The 22,343-nt window shown below is 30.7% G+C and overlaps 4 protein-coding genes and 1 long non-coding RNA gene across 7 annotated transcripts; 4 read left to right on the top strand and 1 right to left on the bottom strand.

Moving 5' to 3' along the window:
- The first annotated feature begins 2,315 nt into the window (after positions 1–2,315).
- LOC103576397 (eukaryotic translation initiation factor 4B) lies at positions 2,316–5,098 on the top strand. The gene is made up of 8 exons (XM_008556595.2): positions 2,316–2,419; positions 2,658–2,774; positions 2,897–3,739; positions 3,823–4,087; positions 4,193–4,362; positions 4,432–4,537; positions 4,614–4,683; positions 4,772–5,098. The coding sequence occupies exons 1-8, from the start codon at positions 2,410–2,412 to the stop codon at positions 4,838–4,840; spliced, it is 1,650 nt and encodes a 549-aa protein (XP_008554817.1). The 5' UTR covers positions 2,316–2,409; the 3' UTR covers positions 4,841–5,098.
- A 465-nt stretch (positions 5,099–5,563) lies between these two features.
- On the bottom strand, positions 5,564–9,330 carry LOC103576396 (exocyst complex component 6). 2 transcript variants are annotated; one of them, XM_053741011.1, is made up of 7 exons: positions 9,251–9,330; positions 8,641–8,874; positions 8,048–8,213; positions 6,348–7,964; positions 6,138–6,279; positions 5,861–6,047; positions 5,564–5,767 (listed from the first exon to the last, which is right to left on the bottom strand). In XM_053741011.1, exons 2-7 carry the CDS (start codon positions 8,706–8,708, stop codon positions 5,644–5,646), a joined length of 2,304 nt encoding a protein of 767 aa, XP_053596986.1. In that variant the 5' UTR covers positions 8,709–8,874; positions 9,251–9,330; the 3' UTR covers positions 5,564–5,643. The 2 variants fall into 2 exon arrangements, with proteins under 2 accessions (XP_053596986.1, XP_053596985.1); XM_053741010.1 differs by lacking the exon at positions 9,251–9,330 and adding an exon at positions 9,084–9,164.
- Positions 9,023–11,342, top strand: LOC128668368 (uncharacterized). Its single transcript, XR_008404095.1, has 3 exons — positions 9,023–9,124; positions 9,264–9,672; positions 10,820–11,342. It is a non-coding gene; the product is annotated as an uncharacterized LOC128668368 (long non-coding RNA).
- A 627-nt stretch (positions 11,343–11,969) lies between these two features.
- Positions 11,970–17,062, top strand: LOC103578991 (probable DNA mismatch repair protein Msh6). Of its 2 annotated transcripts, none has more exons than XM_053741060.1 (6): positions 11,970–12,120; positions 12,519–12,846; positions 13,197–13,406; positions 13,528–13,643; positions 13,734–13,799; positions 13,869–17,062. In XM_053741060.1, the coding sequence occupies exons 2-6, from the start codon at positions 12,699–12,701 to the stop codon at positions 16,809–16,811; spliced, it is 3,483 nt and encodes a 1,160-aa protein (XP_053597035.1). In that variant the 5' UTR covers positions 11,970–12,120; positions 12,519–12,698; the 3' UTR covers positions 16,812–17,062. The 2 variants fall into 2 exon arrangements, with proteins under 2 accessions (XP_053597035.1, XP_053597034.1); XM_053741059.1 differs by having other exon boundaries at positions 11,970–12,408.
- A 409-nt stretch (positions 17,063–17,471) lies between these two features.
- Positions 17,472–21,926, top strand: LOC106693948 (probable DNA mismatch repair protein Msh6). The gene is made up of 5 exons (XM_014443610.2): positions 17,472–17,803; positions 18,094–18,288; positions 18,397–18,512; positions 18,587–18,652; positions 18,722–21,926. Exons 1-5 carry the CDS (start codon positions 17,620–17,622, stop codon positions 21,656–21,658), a joined length of 3,498 nt encoding a protein of 1,165 aa, XP_014299096.1. The 5' UTR covers positions 17,472–17,619; the 3' UTR covers positions 21,659–21,926.
- The last annotated feature ends 417 nt before the right edge of the window (positions 21,927–22,343 follow it).

Genomic DNA, 22,343 nt, shown 5'->3' with positions numbered 1-22,343 from the left:
TATTTTTATATTAAATAAAGAGTGATTCATATGATAAATGAATTAATAGAAATATTGAAATATAGCATTAGAATAATTATAATGATGTTTCACGATAAATGATAATGTCAATTGTAACGAATAACTAAATATAGAATAATTATAGAACAGACCTCTGATAGTCTAGAATATTTAACCGAATGATTGTATTCAAGTACGGGAAAATAGAATATAAATAATATAAGTAATAAGAAGATATAGAATGGATAAAGTAAAGAACGTAAATGTATAAGCTTATATCTCAAATTCGTATTAGTAGAAAGTATAAATGTATAAGTATAATATTTAGTAAAGAACATAGATATATAAGTATTTATACATATAAGCATGAGTGTGAACATGAGAGTAGTGGGGAGAAGTTGGAGAGTGGAGGTCCGAGATCTCTCTGCCGTCTGATGTAACTTTACTTCTCTCCGAGAACTCTTTACGAATACAACTGTTATTACTGATCAAGTTTTATCCATACTTTATAATAAAATTCAGTCTTCAGATAAAAGTTATTTTATCAATTACATCTATCCTTAATCATAGTTTAATTATTTCATTAAATCACAATCATAATCATCATCATCGTAGTAAACAATAAATTTATCCACTGTTTTCAAATTCAAAATTTGGTCCCGCGTGATAACGAACTGCCCACTGTCCAGGAGGTGGCGTCAGCTCCGATCCTAGTAACCTCCCAGGACATAACATGCAACTTGGTAGTGTTTTTTTTCTGTTAGTGATTATATCATGGTAGATATCTTCATTGGTAGAGATTTTGAGATGGTAGATTTTTTTATTGGAGCGGGAATTTTTTAGGTACATATGATTCGGCTGACTTCAGTTGGGTAGAGTTTTATTTTTGGTAGGGTCGCTTATGGCTGAGTCGTATACCTGCTAAATTAATGATTCTTATCTAGTTATTTTAATGACAGCCAATCAAATACTCGGATTGATTACACGTTGTTATGTCCTGGGAGGTTACTAGGATCGGAGCTGACGCCACCTCCTGGACAGTGGGCAGTTCGTTGTCACGCGGGGCCAATTTTGAATTTGAAAACAGTAGATAAATTTATTGTTTACTAAGATGATGATGATTATGATTGTTATTTAATGAAATAATTAAACTATGATTAAGGATAGATGTAATTGATAAAATAACTTTTATCTGAAGACTGAATTTTATTATAAAATATGGATAAAACTTGATCAGTAATAACAGTTGTATTCGTAAAGAGTTCTCGGAGAGAAGTGAAGTTACATCAGACGGCAGAGAGATCTCAGACCGCCACTCTCCAACTTCTCCCCACTACTCTCATGTTCACACTCATGCTTATATGTATAAATACTTATATATCTATGTTCTTTACTAAATATTATACTTATACATTTATACTTTCTACTAATACGAATTTGAGATATAAGCTTATACATTTACGTTCTTTACTTTATCCATTCTATATCTTCTTATTACTTATATTATTTATATTCTATTTTCCCGTACTTGGATACAATCATTCGGTTAAATATTCTAGACTATCAGAGGTGTGTTCTATAATTATTCTATATTTAGTTATTCGTTACAATTGACATTATCATTTATCGTGAAACATCATTATAATTATTCTAATGCTATATTTCAATATTTCTATTAATTCATTTATTATATGAATCACTCTTTATTTAATATAAAAATATATATATTAACAATAATAGTTAAGTTCCTGTGATATGGTTTTCATTTATAAATAAGATTTATTTATTATATATTTCCTTTTCTTGTTTGCTTATAGAGTATGTATTTGTTTATAACCATATTTACTGTTAACTTTAGAACAAGGGCCTATTCATGATTTTTATGCGTGTGTTTTGTTTAGGTTTTAAGTATCAGGTGACAGAAAACGTTCCAAGGCCACTCAAACTGTATTTATGTTTCTCTAAATATAAAATAAAGTTTATCCATCTATTTATTTAACTTTCTTATAATAAAAATATATAATTTAATGAGTATGTGCCACGACGATTTGTGATTTAATTTATTTACTTCATATTGTTAAGACGCAATAAGTGTTGTAGGATATTAATATATTATTTCAAATGGAATTTAAATGCGCGCTTCTTATATATCTCAAGTTTACTAATTAATTAACAGGTAGAGGCACCTGAGGCTGTTGAGGACATAACAACGTTTCAAATAGTAACTCTAAAAACTGTAGCCAACTTCACGATAAATAATAGACTACAGTATCAACAACGTGGTATAGGAAGTTTTATTTTTCTTAATAATATTTCATGTACCAGATTTTTATTGCCGTGCATTTCATGCCTTACGAAACAAGAAGTTAATCGTGCATACTGCGGATTTTGCACGTTTAAAAAATAATTATGTCTTCACGTAAGTTGTTAATAAGTTAAAAGAATTTTTTTTTTTTAAATAATTCTAATAATTATACTTAATTATTATTTATAAATAGTACAATGTTTACTTTTTATTTCGTGTTATACATAACCAAATATATTGACAAAAGTTAACATGCGTTATGTACGCATCATTTTTATTAAATATTTGATTGCAATATTGATGATACTCATTAAATTATAGTGATTATTGGTGTATTTATATTTATTTATAGGTAAAAAAGGTAAAAAAACCAAGGGACAAACTCTTGCATTGACAGAGTTTTTGGGAGGAGCTCCGACAGTCCCAATCAAGTCAACTAACTGGGCTGACGATGTTGAAGATGAACATGGTAAATATGTTAAAATTATTTTTTATATCTTGGTTATTATTTTTTTAATTAAAATTTATTAATTAATTTATGAGTTTTAAAGGTCTGGAATTAAAAAAATGTTTATTTTTCTCTGATAATAGATTTGGGATCATATATGTCAAGAAGCAATAAAGAGCCGGTTGTTTTACCAACGGCTCCCCGAGCAGCTCGTGGACCAGGTGTTGATGAAGAAAACATCCCGACGAATCCACCTTATGTTGCTTATATTTCAAACTTACCTTACGATGTAATTGAACAAGATCTTGCTGATTTCTTTGAGGGCATGGAGGTGTCCAATATGCGTCTTCCCAAAGATTCAACAAAATTACGAGGGTACGGTTATGTTGAATTTGCTGATCGTCAAAGTCTTATTGACGCTCTTTCAATGAGCAACACAATGATTAAAACACGACGTGTGAGAATTGAGGTGTCTAATAGTAGCAATGAAGAGCGTCGAGGTGCTGGACGTATGGGAATGGGTCGTGATAATCGTCGTGATGGATACGATGATCCTGAACGAACGTCTGGAGACTGGCGTAGTAAACCACGAGAGGAACCATCAGGTGGAGATGATCGTTTCCGTAGTCGTGGATTTGATAATCGTGAACGACGAGAAGAGCGAGAAATAGATAATAAACCTGGTGGTTGGCGGGAGGGTGATCGTAGTGGTCCAGCTTTTAGCGAGAGACGTGGTTATGATGATAGACGAGGTGGTGGATTTAAAGATGATGAACGTGGTGGATCATCGTTTGGTGATAAACGCGGATTTCGCGATGATGATAAACGTGGATATAGAGAAGGGGAAGGTCGACGTGGATACCGAGATGATGAAGGCCGTCGTGGTGGATTCAGAGATGATGAAAAAGAACGTGATTGGTCACGAGATCAAGCACCTAGTACTTGGCGTTCTGAACAATCTTCTAGGCCTGCCGCTGAAAATCCTCGTGAGTTATATTTTAACATTTTTAAACTGTCTTTTATTCTTTTTTTTTCTATTGAATTATTAAAATTTTAATTAATATTTTAGCATCAGCTGAACCACGTACAAGGCCAAAATTGAACTTGCAACCACGTACTAAACCAATAGAACCGATTGCCGTGGCAGAAGAATTAAAAGTAGAAGAAGAAGTAGAAGCAGTCAAAGAAACTGCAGTTGCTCCAGCTCCAGCACCAGTACCATCAGTTAATATTTTCGGAGCTGCTAAACCCGTTGATACCACTGCTAGAGAACGTGAGATTGAAGAACGTCTTGCTAAAGCTTCCGCTGAAAAAGCAAACAAGTCTGATGATGGGTAAACACATTTTTTTTTAATCAATGCCTCTGTTATGCTGATGTAACCTTATCAGTTGTTTTCGAAAACATTATCGACGATGACGTAATATTTATTTAATTGTAGGGAGAATAGAGAAAATAAAGCAACTTGGTCAAAGCGTAATGGAGAAGGTCGTGTCGAACGTGAAAAAGAAAAACCCCGATCTGCGTGGCGCTCAGATCAAGATTCTCACAGAGGAAGGCAAATGGATAAACGTCAAGATCCTCCTCGTGGAAATGCTTCCGGACGCTATGGTTAGAATTGTTTAAATTTAATTAATTTAGTTGTAGAATTAAATTTAAAATAATATTTTATTTTCGAAGAACATCGCGGTGACTCTCAAGGAGATTCAAAAGGTCCATCCAGTACACGATCTGGAAATTATCGTGGGGATGGCAAATCCAGTGACTCTCGTCGTCACCCCGAAAAGTAAAACTTTTTGTCAAATAATATTTATTTAACTGTTTATTTCTTTCCCAACTAATAATTGTTATCAACTATTCAGAGAACGTAGGTCCAAGGATAGAGAGGATATCGTTCCGCCAATGCCAAAAGCCACTGATGAAGAAACTCCCGTAAGTTATTTAAAATTATAATATTTTTTTCCTAAGTTTGAAAAAATAAATTTTTATCTAATATATAAAAAAAATTTTATTATTTCAGAACTTTGTGGCTTCCAATAAATATTCCATGCTACCAGAAGACGTGGACACTGACAATATTGATAATTAGTTTTGCTCATTCATGATTAATTTAAATTGTGCCACAATAATCATGATTACTAAATCATTTAAATCAGAAATAATTTGTTTTATCTGCAATGATGAATTTATAATATATATAAACAGCGCACGTTTGCGACTGAACGCGTGAACTATTTTTTTTTCTTTGATTAATACATTTCACATTTTATAATTCGCCTATTTTACAATTTATGTTATTGATTAATATTATGTGTATCTATTCATCAATTTAATCATATAAAGTGATCGTCGATTGTTTATTGGTAATAATTTATAATAAAAAAGTAAAAAAAAATACAAAAAATAATAAAATAAAGAAAATATAAAACATCAATTAAAACAAAACATATGTCAACCAAAAGCCTAAAATACTTTAGGGAAATTTAATTCTTTAACTAATGAATAGTTTCTTTTAATGTATTGTACAATATAATATACATATAAATGTAATATAACCAATATTAAACAAATACACAATTTAAAATCTTCAACACGCGAAAATAGTAGGGAAAAAATCATAGTTTTCGTCACTCTAAGCCTAATTATTGAGTTTTATATAAAAATTTTTAATTAATTGTTAAAATTTTTATTTTTAAAGACGAAAAAACTCAATTTTTTGTGTTTTGTACAAAAAAAAAAAAAAAAAAAAAAAAAAAATCCAAGATTAATTGCTTTGATGAACAAAATAAAATAATTAGACCCAACCACTTGATAGTATGAAAGAATATAGTTTATAATATCTACAAATTCGTTGCTTAACATAAATAATTTAAATTATAAATAATCTATTTATTACTGTGAAGTTGTTTGAGCTAATTGACGCAATTGCTTGAGAACTGTTTCCATCAATTTCTTCTTATCTCTTTCGCTCTTTTTTAATACAGAAAATACAGTTTTTTTATCTGACTCACGTAATCTAAATAATAAAAAAAATCAATTTATTAGTAAGTGTTAATTTTTTATTCGATTTTAGCTAGTTAATGATAAATCATTACAAACAAGAACTTACTTTTCTAATAACAAAACTGCCATGTTTGGTGTTACTAAATTGTATTTACTCGATTCATGACCATAGTCATGAAAGTATGTAGGCCAGTCCCATGTCATAAATAGATCCAATAGTTGTCGTAATTGTGCAAAATATTGTAGCAATATACCTTCTGGTAATCCTACAACTGGTTCAGATGCGGCAAATTCTAAAGAAAAGAATTGAAAAGCAATATATATACATTAATAGGATTTCAAGCTTATTCAAGTTTAATAAATTATTTCCACTTTATAATTACGTTCACATTGAATCGTATCCAAGTTAACTTGTTGAAGAGCTCCCATTGATATTTGTTTAACATCATCACTGATTAAAATATTTAAAATAGCTTCAGCGATATGACGACATGCTGATTTGCATGCAACTTGTGCAACTTCAGCCTGAAAATAATATTAAATATCGAAGTATATACGTAAAAAAAAATGATTAAAATTTATTATTGACTTACTGGCAAGTTTGTAAAGCACGTAAAAGTGCTTTGTAAAAATGCTATTAGATCTGTAATAAATCCTGAAGCATGACCTTGAGGTTCTGCTAAAATCCAATCATAATTTTCCAATTCTAAAAATTCATCAAGCTTCCTTTCGAGTTTATCACAAATTTGTTTTTCAGCATCATCTCTGGCAACTCGAAACATGGCTGATTTAACTCCACCGCAGCTAAGCTGTCCATCGTGAGGTGTACCTGTGATATTCGAGACAAACTCCTCGAGGTACTTTGTGGAAGACTCAAGATATCCTGTATTTATAATAATTTGTACAACTTGAAGAAGTGCTAAAGATGGTTTACGAAATAATGAAGATAGACAACCGCTGAATGTTCGTGTTAACAAAAGATTTGTTGATTTAGTAATCATTTCATCGATTTCAGTCTGGGTTAAATTTAAATCTTCAGAAAATTTTAAACAAGCATAAATGAATTCTTTAACTTGATGATAAACTTTTGGTACCATCATAGAAAAAGGAAATTTTTTAGGAAACCTTGCCTTTTCTAATTCTGGATCGTGATAAGGAAATGATTCCAATATTTCATTATACTCTTCTTGGGATGAAACTTGAATCGGTAAAAAATTATCTTCATCTAAAATGTCACGGAATAATTGAACCCAGTGTTGCATTAATACTTCGTTATAGTGAACTCTAATTTCTTGCAATAAATCCCACAGTTGACCAACAGGATATCCATAATTTCTCAGTGTCGTATTAAATAACATAATAAGATTTTTTATTTTTAATATAAGTGTGGCATCAGTACAGTAAGCTGAATGAGTTCGTAAAGCATTAACTATTTTGGACAATGCCATAGCCCATAATTCTTCTAAATATAAACGTGTTGTCAGTCCGTTTCCTGTATTCAATATATGATCTTCAACAACAAAAAATCCAACAATACCGTGTAAATAAGTTTGATAACCAATGATACTTTCGTGCATATTAATTGGTGGTTGTAATACTAATCGTGCTTGCTGATGCCTCTGTTGTTGATAATAACTTTTAAATGTGTCACCTTCACGTAATACTGTATAAATATGCATACAACGATAAACAGGACTAAAGTCCATCAAGTCTTGTGCACTTAATTCTTCTTCACCTTCATTTATTGGCGTTGAACTCTGTTGGATTTTTTTCTTTTTTTTACCAATTATTTCAGACTCATTTATAAGTTGTTCAGCACTATGTCTCATTGCTACTTCACCTATTTTAGGTGAATATTTTCTTATATTTTCTAAGAAAAATCTTAAGTCAGACATGGAAGCATCTTTTATATTTTCTCGTAGTAAAGGTATCTGTTCAGTAATCTGCGATGAAAAACGATAATTTTTAACTTTAGGTAAATCAAAAGTTTCAAGATGCTCTAGTGTTTTTAAAGCTGGATAATATCGTTTGTCTTTTAATTGACGTTGAAGTTTTGCATAAGCAGCAAGTACTGGTAAGCATGTTGTCAAACTGTCAATTGCTGCTGCAATATTACTTTCAACTTTCCTAGCTTTTACTAATTCTTCACCTTTCTCAAGTACTTGTGTCGTTGAGGCACTTATTCTTTTATCTAAATCCAATATCTCAGTCTAAAAATATTAATTAAAAATAAATAAACATTTACATCTGACAATATAATTATTAAAAAAATAATAATAATGAATCAACAAACATTTAATTGCTGTGCTAAAGATCTAACTTGTAAAAGTTCTCGAATAGAATCAATAAATCCTTGATAATGATGATTACACATTCGTTCAATTTCTTTATCATGACTTTTTATTCGCTCGTCCAATTTTTCCATAAACTTTTGATGTTCGTGTCCATCATAAATTGCTCTGAAACATTAATAAATAAATCAATCAATTGATGTATCAAATTGAATCTCAAAAAAAAAATTATATATATTTAGAGTTTAAAAAATAAGCGATTGCTACCTTATAACTAAACCTACACTACTAGTATCATTTGATTCTATTTCAAATAACAAATGCTCATATTTAGGAGCTGACGTTGATAAAACACTTGGTCTCTGTGATACTTGTGACATAATAATTATATTGCTTCTAGATAACTACTGACAACCCGGCTTCATTTACTCTGTACACATTCACCCTCATTTTCAACCCTTTTAATGCGCAATTGCAATAAACATGCGTACAAGGGTGAATTACACCCCCGCGTATTTTACAAATATTAAACAAGATTTTTGAATTAACCTGAATTCATTTTATCAATATATTATTATTTTTAAAAAATACATACCTAAATGTTGGACCTAAATAATCATCAATACCTTCAATTTCTTGGATTAAAATATCATGATTTTGCATTTTGAATGCCGTTCATTAAATTGACTAATTAATATAAATTTTTTACAAGACATATATGGACAATCACTTTGCATTTATGAGCATGAGATAAACAACACCCTCAATTATAAAGGCATGTTTACAATAAATCATCTGACTCATCACATGACTCTGGAAGTGGCAGAATCTGACAAAAATAAAGTTTAACTAGGTATATCATAGGAAAAAATAAATTTACCAGAAATTTGAATGCAGGATGATGTATGGTTTTAATGCCCATAGAAATATTCTAGTTATATATAATTTTAATATTTCCATAAAATAGAAAGGTTTTTATAAGTTTAAAATTATTATTATACTAAATCAATAATAATTATCAATAAGTTTTAAAATTACTTATCATAATATCTTCAAAATTTAAGTTTGGAAAATGCGAGGTAGTGAGTAATAAGTTATTTTTTAAGTAATTATTTTTTTTTAACTTCTTTATAGTTATTTTAAATCTTATATTAAAATCACTCAATATTTTTTTGCTTCCTTTTGTGAGAAATTATGATATATACACTTTTGTTGTAGAGTTAACAAGTCCACGGGATGAAGGACACGTTGATCGATGGTTTCTATTTACAGCTAAGTGATCCACATCCACTAACTGTCGGCCGAAGTTACACCGTAAACATAAGCATAAGTAGAAACAAGGAATCACTATAACTTTTGGCCTATTCAAAAGGTAAACAGCACATACTCCAGCATTTCCTTCTGCCACCTCATCATCGTCAAAGCTGTTTTCTATTCTTTCGTAGACACCGCCATCACCATTTACTGGTACCATTGCACCGTCATCTGCAATTATACGTATAATAGAAAATAATCTTAACGAATATAATAATACAGTAAAACCTTGATTTAGTGCGGTAATTCTGTTTCAGTTTTCCTTTAACATGAACAATAATGACAACCTGCAAAACTGATTCGAGGCTTTACGGTAATATATATAGTTATAATTTTTATCGCATGATACTAAGCATCTGCAGTCATGCGACAACCGAAATATCACTACTGAATTTATAAAATACACTGAGAAAAAAAAGTACTATTTTCCAAACAATAATTTCTTGGTTCAAGAAATCCGTTGAAAATATTTATTTTATTATTATTAATTATCAATTTCTTGAGAAAAGAGCATCAAATTTATTTTTGTTAATATATGAATTTGATATTATATTATGAGTAAACAAAAGAATAGCTTTACTTGAATTAAATAAAAATTATTTCCTTCAATTCTACGAATTCTTGAGACAAAATTATATATTCTTGAAAATTATCAAGAATATATGTTCTCATATCAAGTAAATATTCTCAATAAAAGTATTTTTTTTTCTCAGTGTAGAATAGAAAAAAAGAATTTCTTGGCGCGAAAAATTTTTACTTGTACCACGAAGTTTTATGCATTATGAATTCAATACATACATTTTCTTGGGGTGAGAAATGATTTTTTGAGCAAGAAATAATTTCTTGTGCTAAATAGTTACTTCCCGTTTTAAATCAATGCTTGTTTTCAATCCTCAACGCAAAATTTCGTGTCAAAAAAATTTGAAAATCAAAAAATACTTTACATTTCACTCACTCAGTCGCATTTTTAAAATTTAAAAAGTACTATCATAAGTTTCTTTTTGACATAATTAATAATAATAAGAAATTTAATACAGTAATTATCGAAAACTTAAAAAATACTAAACATGTTACGCACTCACACGCATTTTCAAAATTTAAAAAATACTGTTATGAGTTACGTTGAAGATATTTACAATAGTCATAAATTTAACATAATTATTATTAGAATTTTGCTGTATCCTTTATATTTAGTTCGAAAAATTATATTTCAGGTATCTTAAATGTTATTAAAATTGAGAGCGTGTAAATAATTAGTTTTTTATTATTTATTCATGCTTATTATAAATTTAATATAATAATTTTTAGAATTTTATAAAATACTTTAGTTTTGTAGGTGTTATTTTTGCTCATATTAGTGACTTACAGGTAAATTGAAACATAATTACCGCAATTAATTCGAAGTTTTACTTTATTATTGTATTCGTTAAGATCATTTTCTATTATATGTATAATTGCAGATGACGGTTCGATGGTACCAGCAAATAAGGATGGCGGTGTCTACGAAAGAATAGAAGCTGGAGTATATGCTATTTGCCTATCGAACAAGCCAAAAATTAGAGTGATTCCTTGCTTCTACTTATGTTTATGTTTACGGTGTGAGTTCGGCCGACAGTTAATAGATACGGATCGGTTAGCTGTAACTAGGAACCATCGACCAACGTGTCCTGTATGCCGTGGACGTTGACTCTACAAGAGAAGTGTACATATCATAATTCCCCACAAAAGCAAGCGAAAAATTTTGAGTGATATTACTATTAGATTTAAAATAATTATCAATAAGATAAAAAAAAATGATTACTTAAAAAACAACTTATTACTTACTCCCTCGCATTTCCCATATTTTGAAAATATTGTAATGAGTAATTTTATAACTTATTTATAGTTTTTATAAATTTAATAGAACAATGAGTTTAATCATATAAAATTTTTTACATTCAACTTACTATCATTTTTTAAATTCTTAATCTATAAATATTTTTATATTTGTACTAAATGTCATGTATTCTATAAGTCTGTAACGATTGCTATATTGAATCTAAAATAATCATAAATAAGTTAAAATATAACAATAATATTTAATAAATGTCGATTATATTTTTTAATAACAAAATAAAAAATGCAAAAAAACAATAGATGAATTTTATTCTTTCCATTTCTTATGTAATAATTAATAATTTATTCGTTGAAGTAGAAGCTGCATACTCTGGTCTGGTGGATTTTTATCGTTTCTATCGTTCATCTGTTTGCTTGTGACAAACAATGATAACAATAAGTAATTAAATATTAACGTTAGGATTTTTAATAATCGTAATACTAATAATAATAATAATAATAATAATAATAAAGTTAAACTTGTTAATGATGGCAGCTAAATTACTTATAATTTCGTGAATTTCATGCGAATCAAGAAAAAATTTAATTGCTTAGTTAAGTATCATTCTAATAAAATAAAAAAGTTAAATATTAATAACATAAAAATACGAAGCTTGCACTGCTTTTTACTCGCCGTCATAATTCAAATATATTATCTAGGTATTATTCAGATAATAATAATACGGCGCGGTATCTCCATTATCGACATACGTTAATTAATTGTTTCTGTATTTCATATCGCATGGTACATAAGCATATGATAAAGAAGTTACTTTTCTGGTAGTGCTTACTATACGTGGTAGTGTTTTCATTGGGTAGGCTTAAAAATAGTAGAGATTTTTTTTGGTAGTGTATATTATTGGTAGTGATTTATTCTGGTATAGAGGTAATATGATTGAGTTATTAATGGTAGGCATATTAATGGTAAAGATGCTAATGGTAGGCATTTTTATGGGTGACCTGTATTGTGGTAGACATTTTTATGGTAGAGATTTTTATGATCAAGTTCGTTACTGGGAGGGTTGTAATCTGGTAGAGTTGTAATGTGAGAGAGTTCTTAAGTGGTAGAATTGTTGATTGGTTGAGATTTTTGCGGGTAATGTTTAAAACTGGTTTAGTTGTTGTGTGGTACAGTTACTTGTGGTAGGCCTGGTTATGGTTCAGTTGTCGTAAGGTAGAGATTTTTCTGGTACACCTATTAATGTGCCTTCAGCGTCATATTGTCGGGATTACTATAATGTACAAATAGCGACATCTTTAATTTATAATCTTACTATTTTTTAGGTTATTTAAATTCCCGCCAGTTAAATGTATTCAAGCGCAAATTCCCGGCATCACATTTGTCTCGGCATTTGCGTCTTTCAATTCACTACGTGCAGTGTCTCCTATATACATAACTGAACAAAGAGACGTTAGAAGTGAAGCCATTGTACGACACGATAAAGTTTTTATATATTATTAATCATGAGCAAACGTAGTACACAAACAAATACTCTTTATAATTATTTTACTTCACCTAAAGTACCGAAAAAAGAAGAAAAAAAAGAGACTAAACTCGAATCGAGTCCAAAACCATCAACTCCTAAACGTGAAATTAAAACCAAACCAAAAGGTTCGTAAATAAACTATCATTTATTTATTTATTTTTTTTTTTATTTATTTACTTATATTTAATGAACTGATGTAATTATCGTTGACATCGACAATATTGATTGTCAAAAGTAAAATTAATATATAAATTTGATTTGTCATTTGATATTTATCTGAGTAAACCATGATATGAGCCAGACAAAAGAATGAAGTATTAATTTATTTAAATATTTATTTCATCGTTAAATTTAAATTGTTTTTATAAATTAAAAAATGGCATGTTACAGTGAGATTACATTGAATTATAAGTAATTGTGTCATGTAATCATAAATTTTATTTGAACGATTATTGTTTTTTTCTTTGGACGATAGTTATTGTAAATGGAAAAGAGAATAAAGAGGGTTCTAATACTCCTAAAAGAAAGCGACAAGATAAAGAAAAACTCAAGGCCGCCGAAGAGGATTTAGGAAGTGAAGAGAAGGATGAAGAGAAAGATGAAGAGACTCCTGTCAAAACGAAAAGAAGGAGGATTATTATTCCCTCAGATGAAAGTGGAGACGACTCAGATGAATATAAGCCAGGTAAAATATTTTAAGATTTACGTAAATTAAATTACAGTGATTTTTTGAAAATTTAATATATTTTATGTATTTATTTATTAGATTTTTTGGTTAAAATTAAATTTTGGATTTTTTATTGTAGGTGATGATGAAGCTTCTGAGTCTGATGCTTCAATATCATCAGGTGTTGCTACATCTGAAGCAGATACTACTTTAGAAACTGGAACTGATGATGATCCAACACCTAAAAAAGAACGAGTAATATATTTTTTAAAATAATTTATCTTATTTGTTTATTTATTTTGTATCTAAATAACTAATTTTTTTTAATAACTTTTGTTGTATTAGAAAGCTAGAAATCCCAGTAACGCCAAAAAATCACAATCGACTCAAAAAAAAGTTGAAGTTATTGATGTAAGATTCAATTTATTTTTGTCTGATTGATTATTAAATAATTTTTACTGAAATAAAACTTTATTATAGGATGAATCCGGCAAGTCTTATCAATTGGCAAAAGCACAATTACCGTCAGGCCCAGCATCAGGCGCTGAAAGTTGGCCTCACTTGAAGATTCCATTTATTCAACCTGATAAAATTCGTGATGCTAAACGAAGAAAACCAGATGATCCAGAATATGATCCAAAAACAATTTACGTACCCCAAGAATTTCTTGATCAACAAACTCCAGCGATGCGTCAGTGGTGGGTACTCAAAAGTCAACATTGGGACTGTGTTTTCTTTTTTAAAGTTGGAAAGTTTTATGAATTATATCATATGGATGCTGTCACTGGAGTTAACGCACTTGGTTTGACATTCATGAGAGGTGAATGGGCCCACTCGGGTTTCCCTGAAACAAGTTACGGGCGTTTTTCTTCAATGCTTGTTGAAAAAGGATACAAAGTTGCTCGTATTGAACAAACTGAAAACCCAGCGATGATGGCCCAACGTTGTGAAAAATCTCAATCAAAAGTAACGAAATTTGATAAAGTTGTTAAACGTGAAATTTGTCAAATCAGTACTCGAGGTACAAGAGTGGCTACAGTTCAAGATACCGAAAGTTTTTCACCTGATTCTAAATATTTATTGTCAATAGTCGAACAACAAAATGCAACTCAATTACCATCCTACGGTATTTGTTTTATTGATACAAGTATTGGCATTTTTCATTTAGGTCAATTTGAAGACGATCGTCGTAATTCACGATTACTTACGTTGTTATCTCACTACACCCCTGTCCATGTTGTATACGAAAAAGGTAATCTCTCTCCAATAACTATGAAAATACTTAATACCCAATTGCCAACGACAACAATGAAAGAAGGTTTACTTAAAGATTCACAATTTTGGACGGCAACAAAAGTTCTTGAAAAACTTCATGAAGGGGAATACTTTAAATACGAATCAGCTAAATTTTCTTGGCCTGAAGGTCTGAAGCCTTATTTGAATGAACGAGATACTCTTGGTTTGAGTCCAGCAGATGATAAACAACTGGCAGTCAATGCTCTTGGTGGTTGCGTCTATGTATTAACTGACTACGTGCTAGATCAACAGTTACTGGCACAAAAAAAATTCAAAACATATGTACCTCCAGATATGAATGTAGCAGCTGATGGCCAACGTATTGGACCACTTGTTAATATGGTAATTGATGCTGTCGCAATAATTAATCTAAATATTCTTGGCAAAAGTCCATCGCTTTTAACAACTTTAGATCACTGTTGTACTGCTTTTGGAAAAAGGTTACTAAAGGAATGGGTTTGTCGTCCAGCTTGCCACAAAAAGTTAATTATTGCTCGGCAAGATGCTGTTACAGAACTATGTGATCTTCAACATGTATGCCAAGATGCGAGAAAACTTTTAAGTACTCTTCCGGATCTTGAAAGATCATTGAGCAAAATTCATGCTCATGGAAATGCTGCTAAAATGAAAAATCATCCCGATGGTAGGGCATTTATGTTTGAAATGAATACTTATAACCAACGAAAAATAACAGATTTTGTTAGTTGCCTCAAAGGTTTCGATCAAATACTTAAAATAATGCAACTTTTCAAGCCATTCGAAAGTAGTTTAATAGTACAAACAACACAAACTGAGCCGAGAGGAGAATTTCCTGATTTAAGTGAAACTCTTAAACATTTTGAGCATGGATTTGATTCAGAAGCAGCATTAAAACAAGGGTGTATAATACCTAAAAAAGGAATGGATGCTGAATATGATAAGGTAATTGCTGAATTGGCACAAATTAAAAAAGATGCAGACGACTATTTGAGATCACAAAGCCGATATTTTGGAGTTGAGGTTAAATATACCGGTACTAAAAAAAATGCATTTCAAATTGAGGTACCTGAAAGTCGAACAAATAAAATAACAGATCGTTATGAATTGCAAAGTCAAAGAAAAGGATTCAAACGATATTGGACTACAGAAACAAAAGAAATTTTGAGAAGACTAACCGAAGCTGAAGAACAACGAGAAAAAGTTCTTAAAGATTCTGATAGACGTACCTTCGCTAAGTTCAGCGAGCACTACGACATGTGGGCTACAGCTGTTTACAAAGTTGCCGTTCTTGATGTCCTTATTTCACTCGCTCAATACGCTAGAAGCGGTGATATGTGTGTTCCAGAAATCAACGATACTAACGAAGTAATGATCGACATTAAAGATGGAAAACATCCTTTTATCACGTCAGACAATTTTGTTCCCAATGACACATCACTTGCAACCAATGGTTATGGTCCATTGATTATTCTAACTGGACCAAATATGGGTGGAAAATCAACAATTATGCGTCAAGTAGGTTTATTGAGTATTATGGCACATATAGGATGTCATATACCTGCACAGAGTTGTAAGTTTTCATTGATAGATCGTGTATTCACTCGACTTGGTGCCAATGACGATATGATAACCGGTAGAAGTACATTCCTCGTTGAATTAAGTGAAGCTGCTACGTTTGTTCAACACGCTACTAAACATTCTCTTGTTCTTGTTGATGAACTTGGTCGAGGTACATCGACACATGACGGTGCAGCTATTGCAGCAGCTGTTCTTCAAGCTCTTACCAAACTTGAGTGTAGATCAATATTTTCTACTCACTATCATTCGCTTGTAGACGATTTTAAAAATAATTCTAGTGTTTCACCAGCACACATGGCTTGTTTGGTTGAGAGTGAAGAAAGTGATGCTACTCAAGAAACCGTTACTTTCTTATACAAATTAGCCGAAGGAGCATGTCCAAAATCATATGGATTTAATGCTGCACGCATTGCTGGCATAAAAGCCAATATTACAAAACGAGCCAATGATCTTGCGAAAAAACTCGAAGATGCCGGTAATCGAAGAAGTTTATTCATGTCCTTATGCAATGTTGACAATAATAACGTCAAAGGAACAATTACGCAGCTGAATGCCATTACGGTCAAATAATTTTTTATCATACTCCATTATTATATTTATATCTAACATAAAATGCTCAGTATTGTTATCGTTAAAATATTTTCTTATAATGTAAAACCGTTGTATCTTTGAGTAAATTTTAAAGCTCATTATTTCATATATTATCCACTGTTGCAAAATTTTAGTTTTCTCATGAACTTTTTTCTTTTGCTCAATTATTATAAAATAGTTACCATAAAAAAAAAACTTGTTTAATTATTTTTGTATGTTTTTAATTATTATATTGTTCTAAAATAAACACATATAAACAAAATAAAAAATAACCAAGCATTTATAAAAAAGCAACTGATCCTAATTTTATTTAAATTTTTAATTATTAAATACAAAAATAAGAAAGAACTCCATTTCTTAACACTTTAAGAAGCATGTCATACATTATTGTTTTATTTATCGAATAAAATATCATGACGAAGTTTAAATATTAAAATATTCTAATTTAATTTATGTATTTCATATCAAATAACAGCTCGGATTGGTAACTAGTTGACAATTTGCAAGTAGATAACAAAGTTCACATATAATTCAAAACCGCGAAATTTGAATTTAAAACAAGCTTAGACGAAATTTTGCTTATGTTATGTTGGGTACCCCTATTCTCCATAGTTTATATTTATGTTTATATACACTATTTTAGAGGTTATATAAATTCCCGCCAGTCTAATCCAACTGTAAAAATAAAAGCTAACTATCGGCTTTTGCTTCTACAAAAATCAAGTATTGTGCTATTGTGCGTTGAAAAAATATTAAAGAAAAAATTTTAATTTATCAATTATCAATCATGAGTAAACGTAGTTTACGATCAAATACTCTGTCTGATGAATTAAAGTCATCTAAAACATCGAAAAAGGATGAAAAGAAAACTAGTAAAGTTGCATCGCGTCCAAAGCCAGCAACACCTAAACGAACAACAACCAAAACCAAAGCTAAACCTGAGCCTCAACCTAAAGCTAAATCTAAAAAAAGTTAGTATCTTAATTACTTTATTATATTAAACAAACATTTATAGAAATGAAATTCAATCTCAAGAATTAGAAGAGTATTTAACTTTTATGAGTTACATTAAATATTGATCGTTATGAAGAGAATAAGGTGAGTCTGAACAATAGAAAAAAAAACTGATTTTTAAAATCAATATTTATGTTTTCGCAATAATTAGTTTAATATGAATTGATATAATAGGGAAATATTATGTTCAAAGTATGATAATTTATTAATGTTTTGTAATTGTGAATTTGACTCAAACAAATTTTAGCTGATGTCAATGGGAAAGAGAACAAAGGAGAGTCCACCAGTTCTAAAAGAAAGCGACAAGTTAAGGAAAAACCAAAAATCGAAGATAATTCAGATGATGAAGAAAAGGATGAGGAGACTCCGGTAAAAAGGAAGAGAAGGAAAATAATTGTCCCCTCTGATGAAAGTGGAGATGATTCAGATGAATACAAACCAAGTGAGATAATTTGGCTTTCATACTATTTGATTATAGAAAACTATATATAATAGTGGATGTAGTTATTACATTTATGGGTTTAATTCCATCTCCATATTTTTATTGCAGGTGATGATGAAGCTTCAGACTCAGATGCCTCAATATCGTCAGCAGCTGCTAGTTCTGAAGTAGACACTTCGTTAGATACTGCGACTGATGATGACCCAACACCTAAAAAAGAACGGGTACATAAATTTTTAACTATTTTCAATATTTTATGAATTGAAAATCATTGTGTTTATTATAACTATTTTAATAGAAACCAAGAAATCCTGGTAAAGATAAAAAGTTTAATCCAAACCAAAAGAAAACTCAGAAGGATGATGTAAGAATAATTCTATTATTGTCTGATTGATTATTAAATAGTATTTATTGAAATAAAACTTTATTATAGGATGAACCCGGCAAGTCATTTCAATTGGCAAAAGCAAAATTACCATCAGGTCCAGTTTCCGGTGCTGAAAGTTGGCCTCACTTGAAATATTCATTTCTTCAGCCCGATAAAATTCAAGATGCTGAAAATAGAAGACCTGATGATCCAGAATATGATGCTAAAACACTCTACGTACCCCAAGAATTTCTTGATGAACAAACTCCATCGATGCGTCAGTGGTGGGTACTCAAAAGTCAACATTGGGACTGTGTTTTCTTCCATAAAATTGGTAAATTTTATGGATTGTATCATATGGATGCTGTCATTGGAGCTAATGCACTTGGTTTGTCAATTATACCCCGTGATTTTGCATACACGGGATGCTTTGAAGTAAACTTTAGTCGTTATTTTAAAACTCTTGTTGAAAAAGGATACAAAGTAGCTCGTATAGAGCAAACTGAAAATCCAGAAATGATGGCTGAACGTTGTAAAAATTCGAAAACAAAAGCGTCGAAATTTGATAAAGTTGTTAGACGTGAAGTTTGCCAAGTTACTACTCGAGGTACCCGAGTTCCTACGGTGTTAGATATTGAAAATTTTTCAGCTCATTCTAACTATTTATTATCGTTGGTTGAACAACAAAATTCAGCTCATTTATCAACTTACGGAATTTGTTTTATTGATACAAGTATTGGAGTTTTTCATATAGGTCAGTTTGAAGACGATTGTAACAATTCACGTCTACTTACGTTGTTATCTCATTACATCCCTGTCCACATTATATACGGAAAAGGAAATCTCTCTGCAAAAACAATAAAAATAATCAATACTCATCTGCCAGTAACAACAATCAAAGAACCTTTACTTCATTCGCAATTTTGGACGGCGACAAAAGTTCTTGAGAAACTTTATGAAGGGGAATATTTTAAAGACGAGTCAAATGAATTTTCTTGGCCCGATGGGTTGAAGCCTTTCCTGAACGATCAAGGTACTAACGGTTTTAGTCCAGCTAAAGATAAAACATTAGCAGTTCATGCACTCGGTGGATGTGTTTATTTATTAACTGAATCTGTGTTAGATCATCAACTACTAGCGCAGAAGAAATTTGAGACATATATACCTCCAGATATGAATGTAGTTAATGGACAACGAGTTGGACCGCTTGTCAATATGGTAATTGATGCCGCTACTATAGAAAATTTGAATATTCTTGGTAGTAGTCCGTCACTTTTAACTTCCTTAGATCACTGCAACACAGATTTTGGTAAGCGGTTATTGAAAGAATGGGTTTGTCGACCACCTTGTGACAAAAATACTATTATAGCTCGTCAAGATGCTGTCACAGAGTTACGTGATTTGAAGCGCATATGTCAGGAAGCAAGTAAACAGTTAAACAACCTTCCAGATTTTGAAAGGTTATTAAGTAAAATTCATGCTCATGGAAATGCTGCTAAGATGAAAAATCATCCCGATGCTCGAGCATTTATGTGCGAAATGATGACTTACAATCAACGGAAAATTACTGACTTAATTAACTGTCTAAAAGGCTTTAATCAAGTACTTGAAATACTTAAAATTTTTGATTCATTAGTAAGTGACTTGATAGTACAAACAACAAAAATTGAGCCGAAAGGAGAGTTTCCCGATATAAAGAAAACTCTTAATCAATTTGAACGTAGGTTTGATTCAAATTTAGCACTCAAACAAGGATGTATAATACCAAAAAAAGGAATGGATCCTGAATATGATGAGGTAATCGCTGAATTAGAACAAATAAAAAAAGATATGGACGTGTATTTGAAGTCTCAAAGTAAATATTTTGGAACGGAGATTACCTTTACTGGAGGTCGTGAAAACGCTTATCAAATAGAAATACCAGACAGTGTAGTGGATAAGGTTACTGATCATTATGAATATCAAGGTAAACGTAAAGGTTTTAAACGTTATTTAACGGAAGAAACAAAAAAATTTCATGAACGACAAACAAAAGCTGAAGAACAACATGAAAAAGTGCTTAAAGACTCTGATAGGCGTACCTTTGCAAAGTTCAGTGAGCACTATGACATGTGGGCTACAGCTGTTTACAAAGTTGCTGTTCTCGATGTTCTTATTTCACTTGCTGAATACTCCAGAAGAGGTGATAAGTGTGTTCCAGAAATTAATGATATAGATGAAGTAATGATCGATATTAAAAATGGAATACATCCTTTAATCACCTCAGATAATTTCGTCCCCAATGACACATCACTTGCGAGCAATGGCTATGGTCCTTTGGTTATTCTAACTGGACCGAATATGGGTGGAAAATCAACAATTATGCGTCAAGTAGGTTTATTGAGTATTATGGCTCATATCGGATGCCATATACCGGCACAGAGTTGTAAGTTTTCATTGATAGATCGTGTATTCACTAGACTGGGTGCCAATGATGATATGATAACTGGTAGAAGTACATTCCTCGTTGAATTAAGTGAAGCGTCCACATTTGTTCTTCATGCTACTAAAAATTCTCTCGTACTTGTTGATGAACTTGGTCGGGGTACATCAACCCATGATGGTACAGCTATAGCCGCAGCTGTTCTCCAAGCTCTTGCTAGGCTTGAATGCCGGACTTTATTCTCTACACATTACCATGCACTCCTCGATGACTTTAAAGACAATCCAAAAGTTTCACCAGCTCATATGGCTTGTCAAGTTGAGAGTGAGGAAAGTGACGCTACCCAAGAAACGGTTACTTTTTTGTACAAATTCACTAAGGGACCTTGTCCAAAATCATATGGATTTAATGCTGCACGCATTGCTGGCATAAAAGCCAATATTACAAAACGAGCCAATGATCTTGCGAAAAAACTCGAAGATGCCGGTAATCGAAGAAGTTTATTCATGTCCTTATGTAAGGTTAACAATCATAATGTAAAAAGGATACTTACACAGCTGCACGCTATTGCTGTCAAATAATTTTTCATCATATTCTATTTTTTCATACTTTACATAAAATACTCAGTATTGTTAGCATTGAAATATTTTTTTATAATTCAAAGCCTATGTATTTTTAAGGAAATCTGAAAATATCCTATTTTATATATTGTTCACTGTTGTAGAAATGTTAACTTTTCTATAATTATTTTCTTCGCTAAATTTGTGTAAAATAGTTACGAAAGAAAACTCATTTAATTATTTTTATACGTTTTTAAGTATTGTAGTCTTCTCTAATAAATACGCATGAATCAAATGAGATATAATCAAATATTTTTTCATTATTTATTTATTTATTTTTTTTTGTAATAAATACAAATCCTATTATTCCATAAATTTGCATAACGCAAATTCATGAATTAGGTACAAGCCCCAGTTCTTTACACTGGAAAAAGTATGTTATACAGTATTATTCTATTTACAAAAAAAGCATTTTAAAGTTGAAAAGTTCAAATAGTTATAAATTATAAGTTAATAACATTGTGTCTGTAGTTGGTATCCTGTTAATAATTGGGTCCTTTATCTTATTCATAGAATCTGCAAAAATCTATATAGTCATTATAAAACTATATATAGTTTAAATAAAATGATTCATTAAGAGAATATCATTAAAATTTTATAATTAAATCGCTATCGATAATAATTCGTTAATCAATTATAATAATAC

The sequence above is a fragment of the Microplitis demolitor genome, chromosome 8 (assembly GCF_026212275.2).
Source record: "Microplitis demolitor isolate Queensland-Clemson2020A chromosome 8, iyMicDemo2.1a, whole genome shotgun sequence".
Classification (NCBI taxonomy): Eukaryota; Metazoa; Arthropoda; class Insecta; order Hymenoptera; family Braconidae; genus Microplitis; species Microplitis demolitor.
The sequence above is the reverse complement of the archived record's forward strand: the minus strand, read 5'-3'. Positions and strand labels throughout refer to the sequence as shown.